General features: G+C 39.6%; 1 protein-coding gene across 1 annotated transcript in view; it reads right to left on the bottom strand.

Annotated features, from left to right (window-relative positions):
* Window positions 1–19,052, bottom strand: part of NBEA (neurobeachin) — a 387,749-nt gene that overhangs the window by 284,539 nt on the left and 84,158 nt on the right. The window contains exons 28-29 of the mRNA XM_048492774.1: window positions 5,725–5,851; window positions 2,510–2,637 (exon numbers count right to left, since the gene is read on the bottom strand). Coding sequence (XP_048348731.1) covers window positions 2,510–2,637; window positions 5,725–5,851 — 255 coding nt within the window. The remainder of the gene's footprint in view (window positions 1–2,509; window positions 2,638–5,724; window positions 5,852–19,052) is intronic.

The raw sequence follows: 19,052 nt of genomic DNA, 5'->3' as shown, positions 1-19,052 counted from the left end.
GTCCTGCTGCACCCCAGATTTGAGAGATTCAAGGGTTTTAGGATGTGGTAAATAGATATAATTATAAGAACCTCCCATGACTTTATTAAGCCATCTAATTTGTTTTCTTCTGGAGGCATTATGTTGGACACTTCCTGAGCATTCCAAAGAATAAGTGTTGCAAACTGTTCCATTTGTTCTAGGATTTATTCTGGGCATAAAGCCTTGATTCATATGCTGTTCCTCTCAAGTCTGAACACTTTGAAAAGTACGTGTTTGCAAACTTACACAACAACGTAGAACCAAACTCTCATGCCTATTGTATTCTAAGTAATGATCTAAAGTTAAAATTTGTAACTAACCCTGATCCAGCAGTCCCTGAGAGCCAGTGGGCTGTAGTGGTTAAGAGCGGTGGACTCTAATCTAGGCGGTTTCTGCACATGCAGGCTTGCGGGCTTGCATGGGCATGATTGATGCCGATGCAAGCCCTGAGGCCGTTCACACGAACAGCCCCACAGGCTGTGCGGCTGGAGGAGCACGCGCCGCACAGCTGCGCAGCCCTCCGAACAGCGGCCTACCTTTTTCCTGCCTTTCGTCGCTCTGAGGAGGGAAGGGGACATGCCCCCTGGACAGAGAGACGGCTAAAGCGACGGAGGCAAGGAGGCATGTCCCCTTCCCTCCTCAGAGCGACAAAAGGCAGGAAAAAGGTAGGCAGCTGTTCGGGAGCGCCACGGGAATACGCCAACGTCTACCCGCTGCTGTTCACTCGGCAACGGGTGGCAACCAACGTATTCCATAAAACTCGCCCCCCCCCCGAGCGAGTTTCAGAAGCAGCCTCTTGAAGGGAGCCAGGATGGCGATGCAGCAGCGCCTCCTGTGCGAACAGTGCCCCAGGGACTGTTTTTTCCCTGTCCCTGGAGCGCTGTTGTTTCCCTGTGCGGAAACCGCCCTAGAGAACTGGATTTGATTCCCCGCCATTCCACTAGAAGCTTGCTGGGTGACCTTGAGCTAGTCACAGTTCTTTCAGAACTCTCTCACCTCACCTACCTCACAAAATGTCTGTTGTGGGGAGGGGAAGAGAAGGAGTTTGTAAGGCTCTTTGAAAATCCTTATGGCTGAGAAAAGCAAGGTATAAATCCAAACTGCTTTTCTTTCTAATTCCAGCAAAGTTCATTCCTGAAGTCAAGGGATCACTTGGGCCAACAGCCACACTCACTGATGGATTGTTGTGGGGAGTGTGAAAGGTACATAATCGCGCATAATTTCATCCTATCCTTATGGACAACCCCAGAAACAAACCTTCCTGGGATCAGAAAGGACTGCTGAGGAAAGTAAAGATCAAGTGTAACATAGTCCACTGACTTAGTATCTGTAAGCGGCAGTATAGAACCCCAAACACTTGGTGCCTAACCCATATGCCAGGATGTGGCTTTGTAAGACAGACGCTTCCCAAAGCTGTTTCCTTCTAAGCTGAGATTCCCATTTTAACACAAGTTCTTTTCACAAAACTCTGGCAAATCTATGTTCGCCTTAGAACACATTGTTTTTTTGCTAATTGCTAAAATAAGGAAAAATTATCTACATATATCTGAAATGCCACAACAAAGAAAGTAAAAATTCAAAATTGGAACAAACAGATGACTCAGCTTGTGAAAAATAATTTATTTTAGAATTAGAAACCTTTGTATAACTGAAGCATTTCCATCTGAAGAGGAATACAAATTCTTATGGCATAAAAGCTTTTTATGCAACATACATAATAGTAAGCAAAAATATTTCCATGCAGAAAAAAATAAATTATTTTTCTCGTAAATTTAAGTGGAATTTAATGTAGAAGGAAGTCCAGTATGTGGTATAAAGAAAAGTAGGACTGGAGTGTCATCCACACACACACAAAATGCTCATTTTAATTTAGGCTTATTTTGAAAAGAACGATCTCAGTTTTTACTAAGACGTTATTTCCAAGCCAATATTTGTGTGGTTGGTTGTTCAGTATACACAGAACAGGCTGAACAATTGTTTTAATGAAAGTTTATAGCAGTGTTTACAACATTTTTTCCTTCACAATATTCTTTTTTTCAAGATTTCACTTTATAAAACGGTTCCTTGTGTGCCTGGCCTTAATTCCTCTTGTATGGTATCATATGAAATAATCAATCTGGGCGTGAAAACAATGTATGGGCCATAAACAGAACAAACCAATGATCTGCTGGCCTGATATAGAAGTCACAAATACATTTAAAAAAAAGAACTCAACCGTTCAGATATGCCAAACATAGCATAAATGGGTGTACAATGAATATCCTTCAGTTAAAAACATTCTGTGCACATAGATCTGCTGTCTTTCCAATGTTAGTCTAAAAACACAGGCTTACTCATGTAAAGGTGGCTTTTACTTTCCCTTTTTACTGTTTAATCTACCAGTTTCTCAATATATGAATACATATAAATGTTGATGAAAAATTAAAAACTGGCTTATTTGCCACATATGTATTTTTTTTAAGTCTAAAACCCAGAATTATCCAATTACCTTCTATTAGAAGCTCTTGTCCGTGACTGCCCAACAGTGTGCGAGACAGGAAAGGGGCAAAATCCACAAAGATTTCCCGAAGGAGGGGGGCCACTTTTTCCAAAGCTCTCTCAAGTTTTGCGGTGATGCTAGAGAAAATAAAGAACCAGAGAAACAAATAGACATGATTGTGCCATAACTTATCAATAGACCTCAGAAAATTCTTCAAGCTGACTATAAAGTAGTACAATCAGTGACTAAAACTCTTATTAGTATCATTATTAGCATCTTATCTTCACTAGTATCAGCAATCTGACAGCTCACACACCTGAACAGTAATATTTTATGTATGGTAAAGAAATTGACATCCATTTAGGTGGCTGTTGTGAGTTTTCTAGGCTGTATAACCATGGTCTGGTAGTTTTTGCTTGTAACATTTTGCTTGCATCTATGGCTGGCATCTAGGAGCAACTTTTGGGAGCAAAACCCCTACCAGACCATGGCCACATAGCGCAGAAAACCCACAACAGTCAGTTGATTCCAGCCATGAAAGCTTTCGACAATACACCCATTTATCCTTAGTTCTTCAAAGATGGAACAGTGGAAGTTCACTCAAATTGCTTGTTTCTGTTTGTAGAAGCAAAATACGTTGATCCTCATATATCTTTTAACTTTGAAATCTGATCTTTTCCAAAATTTGGGATGCAAGACATCTGCTATACCAGCTTTATCCAATAACACAGAAAAATATGATTTTATGCAAATAGGTTGGGAAAGATGCCTACTAAAATATGAAAAATAGAATTTCAGAAATTATAGAAATTAAACATTTCTGACATTTAATGAGATCATTATATCTATGATGAGGAGCATATCCTCTGGTAGATGAGGTTTGCTGTCTATTGTAGATTTAATTCACCTCTAGAGACATCATAAAGCTTTCAGCATTTAAAAACTAGCAACTGCTTATTGCGCTATTTAAACAAAACACAACTCAGCAATAAGGAAGTGCTAGGAGGGGGAAATCTTTCCATCTATGAACACTCCATGAAACAAGATATTCAACAGAGTCACATGATGCATTAGATGGTGAAACAGGAAAATATGTTTTAGAACAAAATATATGTGACTCTAAGGGAAGGTCCTCTTCTTAACATTGTTGATCACAGAAAAACTAGGCAAATGGCATAAATACATTCACTCCAACATTCACAAGAAAAGAATTAATGTAGAGCCACACCACTGTTTGTATACCCTGAAAAACACATAAAGATAAGTTCCAAATTGACTGGAGAAAAACCGAGAGTGAAACTTAAACCCTTATTTAAAAAAAAAAAAAAAGGTTATACACATGCGCCAATAAATATGCAAGCAAGGATAAAATTAGGTATGCAATGTGTTTATATTTTTACAGAAAAGAGGCTCAGATGGATTGCCTGACAGATTGGATAAAGATCAGATTTTAACAACCATACTTTACATGGAGTATTGTATCTCAGGGGGAAGTAAACATCTTCCCTTAGTCATCTACTCTTCCACATTCTTTGAAACTAAATAGAAGTACAAAAGAGATTAGCCTGTTCCCTTAACTTGGCCACTGAAGTTCCTCCTAAAACCTTAGATCTGTTAGGATTTACTGGGGGGAAAATATCAATGTATGCAATACATCATACAATTACAGTTTTCCAGTAAGGGTCATATAGTCCAACTTCCTGTATACAGAGGCAGAATCCATTATATTGAACTCCTCAGAAAGTATTTACTCAGTGTCCTATTACAATTATTCAATGAAGAAGGTTCTATATTTTTTCCAAGCGACATGATCCATTGTTGTCAGGAAGATAATCATAAATATTTAACCTTCCCATGACCTAAATCAACTGCCTCTTGACCTACCCTCAATAACAATTGATCTTTATGACAACTTTGTAGACATTTGAAGATGATTATATCCTCCTTTCACCTTTTGTTTCTAAGAAACAGCTTTGCCAAGGAAAGGCTGCCAGGAGGAAGAGTCAGAAAAGCTGAAAGCCAATGTGGTGTAGTAGATAAGAATCCCAGACTAGGATACTGGAGACCAAGGGTCAAATTCCTAATCTGTCCCAGAAGCCATCTGGGTGACCTTGGGCTAGTCACAATCTGTCTGCACAATCTACCTCACAGGGTTGTTTTGAGGATAAAATGGAAGTGAGAAAAACAATATAAGATACTCTGGACCTCCTACTGTGGAGAAAGATGAGGCATAACTGGAAAAGGAGAGAAGATATGAGGGCTGCCAAGAGAGGAGGGTGAAATACTGTGAGGAGAAAATGGAGCAGGTTCTTGCTTGTTCATCATAATATTGAATTGCTTTTCAAGACAATCAAAATGTTACCAACATAAAATGATATTTCTTTTGATAACATCTAGAATGAGTTTTGATCTATTATTTCTATTTACCTACATAGGGGAAGCTATGTCTTTGTGTTTTATAGCACATAAGCTACCTTGAGGAGCTTAGTATTTAATGTTTGATATAAAAGGGACTACAAAATGAAAGATTCACATGGAGTCAAGAATAAACAATAGAAAAATGTTTCTTGATTGATATTACAAGTATCTAACATTAGCAGGCTTGGAATTTGGCTTTGGTACGTTACGAAAATTAATGTTTTCTAAACTGGACAGACTAATAAATTACATTTATTTATATATATATTTAAAGATTTATACACTGTTTATCAATAAAAATGGACAAATGTACCATCATATCTTTCTATCACATTTTATCATTATTGTCTTCAAGGAGTTCAGGGCTATACACATGGTCCTCTGCTTATCTACTTAATACTGTGAGATAAATTAGCCGAAGAGAACATGATTTCATGGCAGAACGTCGATTTGAACTCTTGTATCCACAGTCTTAGTCCAACAGATTAATATGAACTAAACTACTCATTATATGAGGGACATGTTAAAATGGATCGATTAGTTTTATGTGGACTTTTTCTTTAAATATCTGAACCTCAAAAATTGCCAGCATAATTTATATTTATTTAAGGTGTAAATAATGTTGATTCCAGCCAACTATACACTCTTGCTTAGTAGTATATAAAATGTCTTGCTAAATGAAACAAAGACCGACCTGGGTCCAGAGTTCTTTCCAACAATCTCTTAACCAGGAAACATTAGGTGGACCACTGGAATGGTCAAAGGTCCACCTTCTGCCCCACTTTAGATTAAACTATGAAGTATACCTCATATTTTCTGCGGAATCCTCTGGCATGGGTGCAACGGTCTGAACAGCAGGGAGGTTCTTGCTGGTAGCACCATTCACAAAACTAGATGATGATGAAGAGGAGGAAGATCCTGAATCCACTGCACCTATCCCCAAAACAGAGTACAGTCTGAAAAACAATGCATTAACTTCACAGTTTCTTAAAGTAAATACACACACAGTCACACATATACAAAACATTTATACAATACAATACATTTTTAAAAGATAATTGTTTTGGAGCAAAAAAACCCAGCCCCCTATATTTCCCAAACACTACATGTAACACAAATTACAGGACACAAGAATTGAAACTCTATGGCATTAAATGAAGTATTTTACATATAAGGAGCTGACAACCAAAATCTGAAAAGAATGAGTTGGAGTGAAATTTACTTAAGGCATTTCTACCCACCTTTCCTGAAAGGCAAACCTTCCCCATCTTTCCTTTCTCCCAGCAGCCTCCTGTGGAATTGATATTACCCCCTGTGCCAAACCTGTAAGTAAGGACTATGGGCCTTTTCTGAATAATACATGCTAATAACGCAGCATGGAGGCTCAAGAAAGGAGGAACTAGGCACAGTACCCCCCCCCCAAAAAAACCACACACCCTTGTGTGAACAGAGCAAATTCAACACTGATGCTATCTCTGCTTGAACAATTTTGAATTCCACCTTATTTTTGCTCCTTGAAGTTCCCCCATGAAGTATGACAGTTTTAAAAGGAAGATGGAGTTCTACAGATTTTTTCCAGTCACACAAGTCTGAACCCAAAAAAGAAGTCTGCATTTTCATTTGTTAACACTAATATATGAGCATTGAGCAGGGAGCTGGATTAGATAGCCTTTGTGGACCCTTCCAACTCTATGATTCTACATTACACACAGGTCCTTTAAGTAGGTTAACAGACAATTTTTGTCATGTTAGTTTTTACAATAACATGGATAGCTTATTAGCTAGATTATCCGATTATTTCTCACGAAACCACCAATTTTCAAATTCCTAATATTTTATCTTAGTTTGCAAGACCTGAGGAAGGCAAGAGGATGTTTGGGAGGTCATTAATTCGTGGGGTCATCATAAGATGTAAGCAGTGTGATAACACTTAGCATTTTTAACACTTCTCTCATAAACCCTTATTATACAAAAGTTAATATACTCCAATATATTAACTTTTGTATAATAAGGGTACAATTTTTGTATAATTAAAGGGTAAAAACATACCAACAGATTAACCCCAGAGCTAGAATATTCAGAAAAGCTTGATATCATTGGAAAGGTACAAGGTCATACCCCATGGGTCTTACCAATTGTGGTTGCTCCCAGACCTAAACAATCAGGAGAAATTAAAGTCTGTGTGGATATGTGCCTGTCCAACCAAGCCATAAAGCGAGGAATCACATTACACCAACAGTGGATGGCATCATCATAGAACTGAATAGAACAAAGATATTCTCCATTATAGAACTGAATGGAGCAAAGATAGCTCGATCATAATACTGGATACTTCACCCAGAATCCAGATACATCACCATGTTCACCACTCATGCCGTTTTTCAGTGTTACAAATGGTTGAGTTTTGGCATCTCTTTTGATGCTGAATTTTTTTTTCAAAATATAATCTGGGAAACCATGTCTGGATTAGCAGGGGTGCTCAACTGTTACCATACCATGCTGGCATAGCAGGGGAAGTGATTGTTCACAGGTATTCCTGCCTGTGTGCCAGCCTAAAGGGTGATGCTGGAGCTGCATAGATGGGGAGCCCAATCTCTGGCAACAGCCAGGTCTCAGCCAGGTCTACCTAGAAGGAACTTCCAGGAATTCTTCTTTTTAATTTCTGTTCTCATGCTCTCAGCTTGCTTGCCATAGCAGCACATTTTCAGCTCCACAGTCAAAGAAGAATGTGTCCTCAACATGATGCAATAGCCCTGCTGAATGGATATTCATTTCCAATCACAAGAAGACCTCTGAGGACATTGTTACCCCCGATTATCTTAATCAGATACTCCTTTCTGTAACTAACTTCTCCTGACCACCTTCCAATAACTCTATTATTTCTCAAACAATCTATCCAGACACCTCCCAGAGGTTGTCCAAACACCTCCCAAAGGAAGTCCTGACATCCCCCCAGATGTGGTTCTTCACCCTATAAGTATCCAACCCTGATGGACTCTGGCAGACCTTGTGCGCCTTCATCCATTTCTCCTGAAAAAAGTTACTACATGTTTATTTTTTTTAAAACCATCAGCATCTTCCTGGATCATTTACAATCTCCTAATTATTATTCTATTTTTAACAATCAGAGTACTTCTGCACACGTTGACTGATTAAAATGATTATCGGTTTTATCTTTCCACAAAATAAAGGAAATCATATGCTGCCAGTACTGTAATTCTCTAATTGTTGCTACATAGATGTTTCGCAATAATTTGCAAAAATTAAATTGCAATAATTTAATTTTAGGGATGTCAGTTTGAAAACTATAACTCTCACACAGGAGGATAAAAAAAATCAATGTATCATTCCACCTGCTTTTGAATATGTACTCAGACAACTACAAGTTATTTTGATTCATGTCTATTTTGAGTCACAAAATAATGACAATTCAATAAAATTTCATAAAAAACAGCAAAAGATTTATCAATAATAAACAGTGAATTTCCATAGCAGAATGGGGATCTGATGTCCCAGTCTGACACTCCCAACAACTACATCACACTGGCTGAACAGTAGCAAGCAGCCAGTGCTGGATGAGTCAAATAAATCATGTGGTATCAACTAGGCCAGTGCTTGCTGGCAGGTCTGGCCCCAATTAATCTTCCCTCAAAGGCCAACCGCTCTGGAAAGGGCCTGACTCCTCCCTCCCCCAGCTTTTACTGACAGAAACCAAGCTGCTATGGTTGTCCTGCAACAGCCATAATGTGCATAATTTCTTAAAAACTCCTACAGCTCCTTTCATCCTTTGGGACTTTTAAACCCTCCCCCAGAGAGACAGAGAAAGAGAGAGAGAGAGATTTCAGATTTTTCTACAAAGCTGAGGCATTTTCCAGGTTTACGGAAAGATTGTTTTTATATCCTCTGATTTGGCCAGGTTAAGAAAGGCTCCATGTAGGAAAACGATTAGATTGGTTGCAGTTTCATAATAGCACTTATTAATGTCTGTAAAAGGTGTAGGAACTTTTCTTTAAATACTGTAACTGAGATCACCAGGATCTAGTTTACAATTCTTAATTGTAACATAACCTCACTTTATCTTATGATATTTACTTTCTAGCATAACTTTATATGTCATAGATCAAATTTATAAGGTACAGAGCTCTCCATAGACTCTTTCAGAAACTTTATCTTTAACTGGAGACCCTCTAATTTTAGCCTATGAAATCATGTTCTTTGTATATTCTAGAAATGAATCATGTTTTGTTTATTCCAGAAATATGCTAATTACTGTTATGATTTACAACCTTTCTCAAAGATATAAGTTTTTAACTAAGCAGGAAATCTTATGTTACATCAGGTTTTCTGGATAACATTCATCACTATAACTAATATCTGATTCATTTTAACAGGTTCTATTAATGTCTGCTTGTGTTCTAATACGTTGATTTCCTCATTCAATTTTTTCCATTTAAGAATATATGTAGTAACACTTTATCACTTTACCTTTTATAAATTCTCTCTAGTTTTCCAAACTAAGAATTAATTTATATCTGTGATATAAGATTTTCCAAGGATATCTCATATACACTTTAGGGAAAACACATTTTGAAGGAAAGGGAGCATTCTGCAAAATAGCCATTGAGAAAATAGCCAGTGTTTTTTTAGTACACTGTTAGCTATGATGTATACTGAATCTTACGGGTATTGGACTTCAAAACACAAATGCTGAATGGTACCTCCACTCCTGTAATTGGGGATGAAAGGACAATGCAACTCACGCAGATAAGGGGTGTGTGTGTCTCTGTCTCTAATAGTGACTGCTGGTAATGTTATCACAGAACATGTGCCTACTAGGCACAGATGAACAACTCTGCTTCCTTAAAAAGTTGCTTAATAGTGACTGCTGGTAATGTTATCACAGAACATGTGCCTACTAGGCACAGATGAACAACTCTGCTTCCTTAAAAAGTTGCTATCCATTCCTCTCACACAGGAGACAAAGCACAGAAAGGAATGGAGCACCTTGCTGAAAAGCATTGTCCCCATGAATCCTGTGCAAGCAAGGCACATTACCTACATGATGTCATTCAGGGGCAAACCCCCTGCAATTGAGGGATAAAAAAAGGACAACCACATTTCTGGGTAAATACCAGCCATATAAGTGGTAGAGAGGAGATAGAAAATACAGAGTTGCTGGAACAAACGGCAGCCAATAGTAACTTGCTAAACTATTAATATAACAAGCAGGTGACTGCATGGGTGAATGTTAAGCACAAATGACTGATGTTTCGGGAAGCCAGTCAGCATGAACACCCTGTCCTCAGTGACAGAGCCTGATGGAGCACAGTGTCATCTCTGCCAAGGATTTTGCCACAGGGCTATCTGGTAGCTAAGTATATTGAAGGGCTCAGACCAGAGACCACTGGTATGCAAAGTCTGTTCTATTCAATATGATTATGCCTGTCCTGACCTATGTTCTTGGTTTTAACATGAGAGCCGAATATCCTCATTATACGTCTTTCCTATGAGGTCAACTGGGTGTGTAGTTGGAGGTACAGCGTACAAAAGCAGCCCCTATCTTTTTGAGCCTCAACGCACATCTGAAATTCAAGAGTCACAAAATGACTGCCACAGTCAGCCACAAAATGGCTGCCATAGCTAACCTCCATCCACACAATTAGATTTCTTGCATTGTTGTGCCAGCTTTTACCAAAGCAATGTTTTTAAAAATCTGCACAGCCAATTAAATCTCCAAAGGCTAATCAGAAATCTTGATGGAAGATACCAAGAAAGGTGTCTGCCAGCCTGATGGCCCCACAGGAACCACACTGTGGACTCCTGCTCTACGGTTTGTGAAGTTTAGATGCTAGTGCTGTCTCTTCATGTTATTGCACTGCTAACTGGCCAGTTGTTGATCAGAACGTACATTTCCTTTATTCCTGGCCTCTCCCTTAGGTGAGATATCAGCCCTCTTACTCATACTTGTTTCTGAATTTATTTTCTAATTCCAATGTAAAATCCATACAGTACAGCAGTGTATCTCAGTAAATTTCTCTATTTTCTTGTTTATTTTGAGTACCACATTGACTTTTAGAATTACTTCAGTCTGATTATTTTCTCCACCCGCTTAGGCATTCTGTTTTCTACCACTGAAATTTTAGTATCAAATTTATTTTCAGTTTAATTTCCCTTTTTTGGCATCCTACTACAATTGAATTGAAGGAGAAAACCTACAAATATATCTTTAAAATATTTTAAACCTTTTTCATACAGAAATTTATAGTCACTAATTCTTTCTAATTATTCTTCTTGTAGCACCCTGATTCATTATATTTATTTTGTGTCACTTGAGCTTTATCTATATAAATAACCTAACGAGAAAGAGTGATTCATTCATTTGCTGTATTCAGGAAGTCATGTTTTATTTCACAGTGCATTTGGTGTAAGAAAAATCTATTGGTAGGTCTGGATGCATCTGTAACTTGTGCATTCTTTTTAACTTTGCAATGGATTTATATTTTGGGGACCTGCAATTGTTATTGCTTATGTACTGTATATGACGTGATCTAGCTGCCCTAAATTTAAGTAGTTAAGGAAGGATGTAAATATTCAAAATATGTAAATTCCATTAAATCCAGTCTCTTCTAACTAATGATCTTTGATTGATTATAAAACATTATACTATTATACAAAAATTAATCATATATCCAAACCCAGACATATGAAAAATAATTAGAGTAATTAAATAAAAATAGTTCATTAAGTCTTTTGATCTGCCAGCTGGACCAGTTAAACGCTTTGTGATATGAGTTTTCCATTAATTCAAGCAAAAGGATGCAAAAAATCCTCACACTTAGGTCTTGTCAGTTCAACTAGAAATTGAATACAGCGGGAATGCTGACAGATAGGATTCCCACCTCACTGTACCCTTCTTCACACTTTATTCTTCTACTATTAACCAAGTACCAGCAAAGGGACAAATATGCCGATATTTATTTAATATATTTTTACCCTGCCCTTTCTCCAAAGTGATCATGGTGGTATACATCTTTGAACTCCCCATTTTAAACTCCTCACGACTATTTAGTTATTGCCAAAAGGTAACAAAATAAAGATGGAGTCAGTATAAGATGAAGAACAATGAATGTGTTTATTTAAAGGATTGTTATCCCAATAGGTCACAAAATGAAAAAAAAAAGATAAAATAACACACATTTAATACACCGGTCATTATAAAACCATATAATAACACTCTGTAAAGAGCAGCAGTGTGTCACAATAAAAAAGAAGAAATAATATACAAATAATATACAAAATATAATGACCCATAAAATAGCAACACAACTTTGAAGGCTGTGCAATATCTATTACAAATGGCAACAGAACAGTTGCAAGTTGTTAAATGTTTTAGTCAATTTCTTTATGTGGCAGAACAGTTTTGTAATGCAACATCAGACTGAGTGACCCTGACAGATCAACATGCTAAACAAATCTGAGAAATAAAACATTTTCGCCTAATATCAAAAGAACAAAAAAACTGCACCAGATAAATTTCTTACACTTTCCTGAGTGGCCACCCACTTGCATGAAGCTGAGAAGTAATAATTTAAAAAGCCTAGAATAGTATGTAAATTTAGAGAATAGGAATGGTTTAGAAGTAACACTGCTTTTAAATATTATTTGGAAACCTCTTCTGATCCAGAATTTGAAAATTAGGCTATTAACAGGGTCTAGCCATCAGGAACACGTTGCTTGAATTTGGAAGCCACTCCAATGACTTTGTCTCTGAGCAACAACTTAAAGTGCAGATACCATTTTATAATCCATGTATTTTCCAATACCGAAGAATACACTCTGCAAATGAAAATCTACTGGTGATCCCTGGCCCAAAAGATGTCCGACTAGCCTCAACTAGGGACAGGGTTTTTTTCGGCCCTGGCACTGGCCCAAACCTGATGGAACGCTCTGTCCAATAAAACCAGAGCCTTGCAGGAATTGATGCTATTATGCAGGGCCTGTAAGACAGAGCTGCTCCACCAGGTGTACAGTTGAGGCAGCTACAATTTTCCATCAGTCTGACCTTCCCCTCCCTCCCAACTACTTTCAAGGTTCCATAAAGTCAGGAGGTTTTATATTTTTAAATGTTTTAATTTATTTTAATGTTTTAAAATGTATTTATAATGTTTATGTTTTAAATGATTCTGGTCATATATTTTGGAAATGTTGTGAGTTTCCCTGAGCCTATTGGGGAAGGGAGGCATACAAGACCAACCAATCAATCAAGAAATCTGTGGCTCACTGGATGAGCCATCATTGTACACTGGTTGGGAGTGCTGCAGTAGGATCTGGTGGACCCAGATCCCCACTATCAAAGAAGCTTACTGGGTGATCTTGGACCAGTCACTCATACTCAGCTTACCCTAACTCAGAGGGCAGGTTAAAATGGAGGTGGAGAAATGTTTTAAGCCACTATAGGTCTCCATTGGGAGATAAAATTAAGTAAACACGTATAAAATACCATTGGAGGATAGTTGGACAGTTACAAAAGAGGTTCTTTTCTCCCTATTATGGAACTCCCTTGCCTCTCAAATGAATTATCATGTAAATACCAAGTTGCTTGTTCACCCACCTTCTCATTCAAAATATTCTGTATGAAACATAAACATATGCTTTAAATAAACAGCATGATTTTATAATCCTAAAATTATAACGTCGACTACCTGCATATGAAAATTCACCGTTAAACTTCAGAATACTGACTTTTCATAAAATAGTTTCACTTTTTCCTGACAAAATATTTGCAGCATTCTTTCAGACTACTAGAAGTATAAAAGAAGATTTGGGGAGACATCTAGTGTCTCTAATGACTAAAGTAAAATTATTCCCTTGCAATAAAACTGTTCATTATTCATAACAATGACTTGATCTAGCTAAAATTCCTGGGAAAGATTAAAAATGCAGACAGTTAGCAAACCCAGGCCAAACTACGCTAAAATTGCTACAGATATTGTTGCAGACATGTTTTAAATTAATATAAATCCACACAGAGCAAACATGAAAGAAAACAATACTACCTCCAATGCAGCTAGCAGATAGCAAAAAACTATCCATCATCCTAAAGAAATTTGTCTGTAATGTCCTTGATTAACAATTCTCTCCTAAAATATGTTCGAATGCCTGAATCCATTTTGGTTTTACTCTGCTCAGCTAAAGTTAGTATGTTCCTCTAGCACTGGGAGCCTCCTTAAAATCCGAAGAGTCTTTTACATGAATGAAAGCCCCTTATTCTACAGGAATACCACACTGTTAGCTGCACAGAGTAGTAGGATGGAACTAATTTTACTTAACTCTCCATATTCTTTAACTTATTTAAAAATAATTTATATCCCACTTTTTCCTCAAATGAGTTCGAGACCAACAAAGTATCTAAATGGTATCTTTAACAAATTAAACTCCACACAATATCACATACACCAATTCAGTTTCCCAACAAAACACCTGACTCAAATAAGGGGGAAAAAAAATACTGAAAAGACCCAAGAAAGAGGGATGGTTCAAAGCTTTTTTCCACCCTAAGTGCCATTCTCCCATGTCATCTTACCATGTTCAAGGTGAGCTGCTTGTGCAGCAGCCTTCCACCTGCAGATGGTGAAGGTGCCCCTCAATGAACAGAAGTTGAGTTGCTTCTGCAACTGCTCCAAACCTGAACCAGACAGCAGGGAAGCAGCATGTCCCACAAGGTACAAAGCAACTGTTTCATCAGTCTACTCTAGACATAAGTGGCAGGGGTACAGAGGAGATGCTCCTCCTGTGAGTTCCCACTAACTGAAGGATGTCTTGCTTCTGCTGCTATCTTGAGCTGGATGGTAGAAGTGAGGGGAATTACATACTTCTTACTGTGCTGCACCAACAACTTGACACACAAAAAAAACCCCGCTTGGATGTTGAACTGACCAATGGTAGGAAATAAAACCGGGGAAAGGAGTTGAGGCTGGAGGCGTCGCCATGGCCCCAGGGGCAAGTCGCCTGGCCTCTGTACAGCAATGGCAGTCAAGTGGAGGTAAGGGGGGAGCAGTGGGCCCCGAGCGCCACTGGGGCAGCAGGGCTATTCGCAGAACCGCGTGTGAACAGCCCCGGGGGGTGCACCGACTGCAAGTATGCTGGTGCACCACCGCTGACCCGCTCATGCAGAAAGGACCCCAGTATGACTTTGTTGTCTGTGTAGAAGGTCATATCTTCAATCTTGAGGTCCATTTCCTTCTTTAGTAGCTCTGGTAGTTCCACTGCTAGTATGGCACAACACAGTTCTAGCCTCAGAATGGTGTGCTCTTTATGGTGTGTGGTGGAGCCAGCTTAGCCTTTCCCATGAGGAAGCTATGTGTACCTAGCTCTCTCTGCCATTAACTCTCAGATACGCCATGGCTGCTATCACCTTGGTCTACGCGTGGTGCGGGGACCAAGCCTCCTGGAAGTGCCGACTTCATGGTGTGTCCCAGGGGGCGCTATTATTCCCACTGTTATTTAACATCTATATGTGACCCCTTGCTCAGCTGGTATGGAGCTTTGGGCTGATCTATTGTCAGTATGCTGATGACACTCAGCTCATTCTGTTGATGGAGGGGGAGAGTGGTCGCCACCCCTGCAACTCTACAGCATTGTCTGGAGGCTGTCGCTAGCTGGTTGATGCAGAGCAGGTTAAAACTGAATCCATTGAAAACAGAGATCCTCTGGCTTGGCCATGAGGGAGTGGTCAGGGATTTTCAGCCGCCGGTGTGGGAGGAGGTCTCATTGGCACCAACCTTCTCCATTCGCAGCCTGGGGGTCCACCTAGATTCATCTCTTTCAATGGAGACCCAGGTGGCCCTTACAACCCAGACTGCATTTTTCCATCTTCAACAGGGCCAGCGGTTGGCCCCCTTCCTCTCCCAAGCAGACCTAGCCACTGTGATCCATGCAACGGTCACCTCCAGGCTAGACTATTGTAACTTGCTCTATGTGGGCCTTCCCTTGCATTTGATTTGGAGGCTAAAGCTGGTCCAAAATGCTGTGGCTCGTTTGCTCACAGGGGGCGCCTTTCAAGATCACATTCAGCTTGTGTTGCGCCATTTGCAATGGCTCCCAGTCGAGTTCCAAATCATCTTCAAGGTGTGGGTGTTGACCTTTAAGGCCTTACGCGGCCTGGGACCCTTGTACCTCTGGGACTGAAATCCCCCATATGTCCCTATTCGGCCTCTGTGCACAGCAGAGGCAAATTTGTCCCCGGCCCCTCAATGATATGGTTGGCCTCCATGTGGGCCAGGGCCTTTATGGCTCTGGCCCCAGCCTGGTGGAGCACTCTCCCTCCAGCTGTCTGGGCCCTGCGGAATCTTGGTGAATTCTGCAGGGCCTGTAAGACTGAGTTGTTCCACCGGGCCTCTGGAGTGACCAGCCGCTGAAGTGCCCCCTCTTGCTCCTTTTACATCAGGGTCCCTTTATATTAATAGGGTCTGCCCCCCCGCTTGGGGAGGGTTTTAAATATGGGTCTTGCTGGATGCCTTTTATTGTATTAAATGCTGTTTTTAAAGGGAATTAGTAGTTATATTTTAAAATTGATGGAGCCTGTGTAATTTGCAATTTATCCACATGTAGTTAATCTTTGCTCCCTTTATTTGGTTGTATTGTGGTAGAATTTTGTGTTGTACACCACCCAGAGCCCCCCAGGGATAGGGCAGTATAGAAAACCAATTAATTAATTAATTAATTAATTAAAGATGTGCAATTCTCTGCAAGAAGCAGCAGTGAGTGATATTGACACATAGGAGCAGGGAATGTGTACTGTCTGCAGGCTGTAGAGGGAATTTCTCCATACCTCCCATTCTTGCGAGAAAGAGTTTTGTTCCAGTCCTTCATGCCTAACAAAAGTGTGTGTAAAAGGTGCTTTCATTGGATGATCACAAGCAATGTGAACCCTAAGGGATCAAACAAACTGTTCACAATTGACAGGATACCTCGTTTTGTAAATTCCTTCACTTGGGTGGATACCTGGAAATAAAGCCTTCCCAAGTAAGCTCAGTCCATTGCAATGCAAGCAGCCAGTGTGTTTAGGTCCACGTCAGTCCCTTTAGCACCTAAAGGCAAGTACTGTTCGGTGGTATAAGCCCTGTTAGAGGAATTCTTCACCATCCTTACATAGGATTAATGGAATTGCAAAGGACAGCCCTACCTAGTGGTCAGGTGCAAAATTGCAGGGAATAAATTCCAAAATCCCAGAAAGGCACTGCAGCCACAATCTAACTTCCTTCAACAGTGCCACCTGGTGGTCAGAATTGCAACTTTTCCAAATTAAAATCTTTGAAGATGTCGGGTAATTCTGAAGTTGTTCAACTTTCAAGCACAGAAGGTGGGGAAGCTACAGCAATGCAGAAAGGTGAAAAGGAAAGAAAGGATGTTTCAGCAACACAGACAGACACTGAAGAAGAATGCTTGCAGGACACCAATGTGGGTCTTGATATTTTTGGACCTTGAAGCGTAATCAAGCACAAAACCAGAGGAGGACAGGCCAACAGCAAGTTCTCTTCACAACTCTTCACAAGTTCTCTTCACAACAGTGCTCTTCACAATTTTAAGCATTCAAGCAGTCCACATCAAAGTAATTGAGTCTAGGAACACCTCCAGTTTCATTAACACCCTGCAAAGATTCCTTGCCATTTGCAGACCCATCAAGCTACTTTGGTCCAACTGAGGTATTAATTTTGTGGGTACCTGCAGGGAGCTAGGGATACAAGGTGAACAGAATCTTGACCCTACACAACTATCTATCCATCACTGCTGGTGATCTGGCAGAGGGGAAAAAAGAGTGGCAGCTGCAGAAGAGGCTGGTCCCAAGGCAGAGGAGTGGCCAAGCAATCTTCTTGCAGTGGCTCAACACTAGTCTTTTCCTAAGGCTTTGTTCCACCTGGGACAGCTTCTTCTTTGTTTCTGCCAGCGCTGCTTGTGGCAGAGGGAACAGCTGCTGAATTTTTCAACTTTCAGCATTTCCTTCCTTTTTTTATTAAATGAGCTTAGAGTGCTCTGGAAACTCAACTGGTGACAGAGCAGGCAGTATACAAAATGGGGGAATCAAACATCTCCTCAAATATTTGAATTTGCCCAGTCGATGAAGGAAGGAGGCAAAACTCATGCAAGGATACCTTCCTCCAGAGATGGACAACTGATAAAAAGCACTTTCACAGGATTAACTTGCTTCTCAAATAACAAGGCTGGTCCAAAAAAAATGCCCAAATTCTCAACTTGATTTGCAAAGACCAGTTTATCATATCTAGGATAAATATTAATTGGGTAAGCAAATAACTCCCCACCACACACTCAGTATTATCAACCACGATTACGTCTGTCTTATATGGATTATGTTTCAGCTTGTTCTGTCTGACAACAGCATTAAGGAACCAATTCAGAAACAAGTGAGCAGAACTTAGGGGATAACTGAACAATATAGAATTGAGCTTGTTTAGCATACTGATGACACACACTCCCCAAACTCCATACACTCTGATTCAGCAGTCTCACATAAATATTAAAGAGAACTGATAATGGTACAAAATTTTGACATTCCAACAAGTCAGATCCCAAACAGATGTGTGTTTATCCAATGTGTGTTTATCTGGACAACAAGGGCTAAAATCACTAGACAGAATTCCCTTTAATCTTTAATATTAATCTTATTTACAAGCAACAGCAGAATGGAATGATCAACCATATCGAAGCCATTGAGAAATCCAGGCCATTTTCAAACGGGTTATTTTGTCCTGGGTTTGATGCTATCCCTTGCCATAGTCGTTTTCAGGAGAGATCTAATCAGCAGCTTATAGAAACTAGTAGTTTTGTTGAGTCACCTCTCCTTACATTCTGTTGAATCTTTTTGTTATCACAAAATAAACTGCTGTTTCAAGAAATTAAAAAAAAACAAAATCCTATCTAAGTGAGGGAGCAAGACTGTATCTTTTCCCACTAGACCAGGGGTAGGGAACCTGCGGCTCTCCAGATGTTCAGGAACTACAATTCCCATCAGCCTCTGTCAGCATGGCCAATTGGCCATGCTGGTAGGGGCTGATGGGAATTGTAGTTCCTGAACATCTGGAGAGCCGCAGGTTCCCTACCCCTGCACTAGACCAAC

This window comes from Sphaerodactylus townsendi, linkage group LG04, assembly GCF_021028975.2.
Source record: "Sphaerodactylus townsendi isolate TG3544 linkage group LG04, MPM_Stown_v2.3, whole genome shotgun sequence".
Lineage (NCBI taxonomy): Eukaryota > Metazoa > Chordata > Lepidosauria > Squamata > Sphaerodactylidae > Sphaerodactylus > Sphaerodactylus townsendi.
This window is presented reverse-complemented; position numbering and strand designations above follow the sequence as displayed.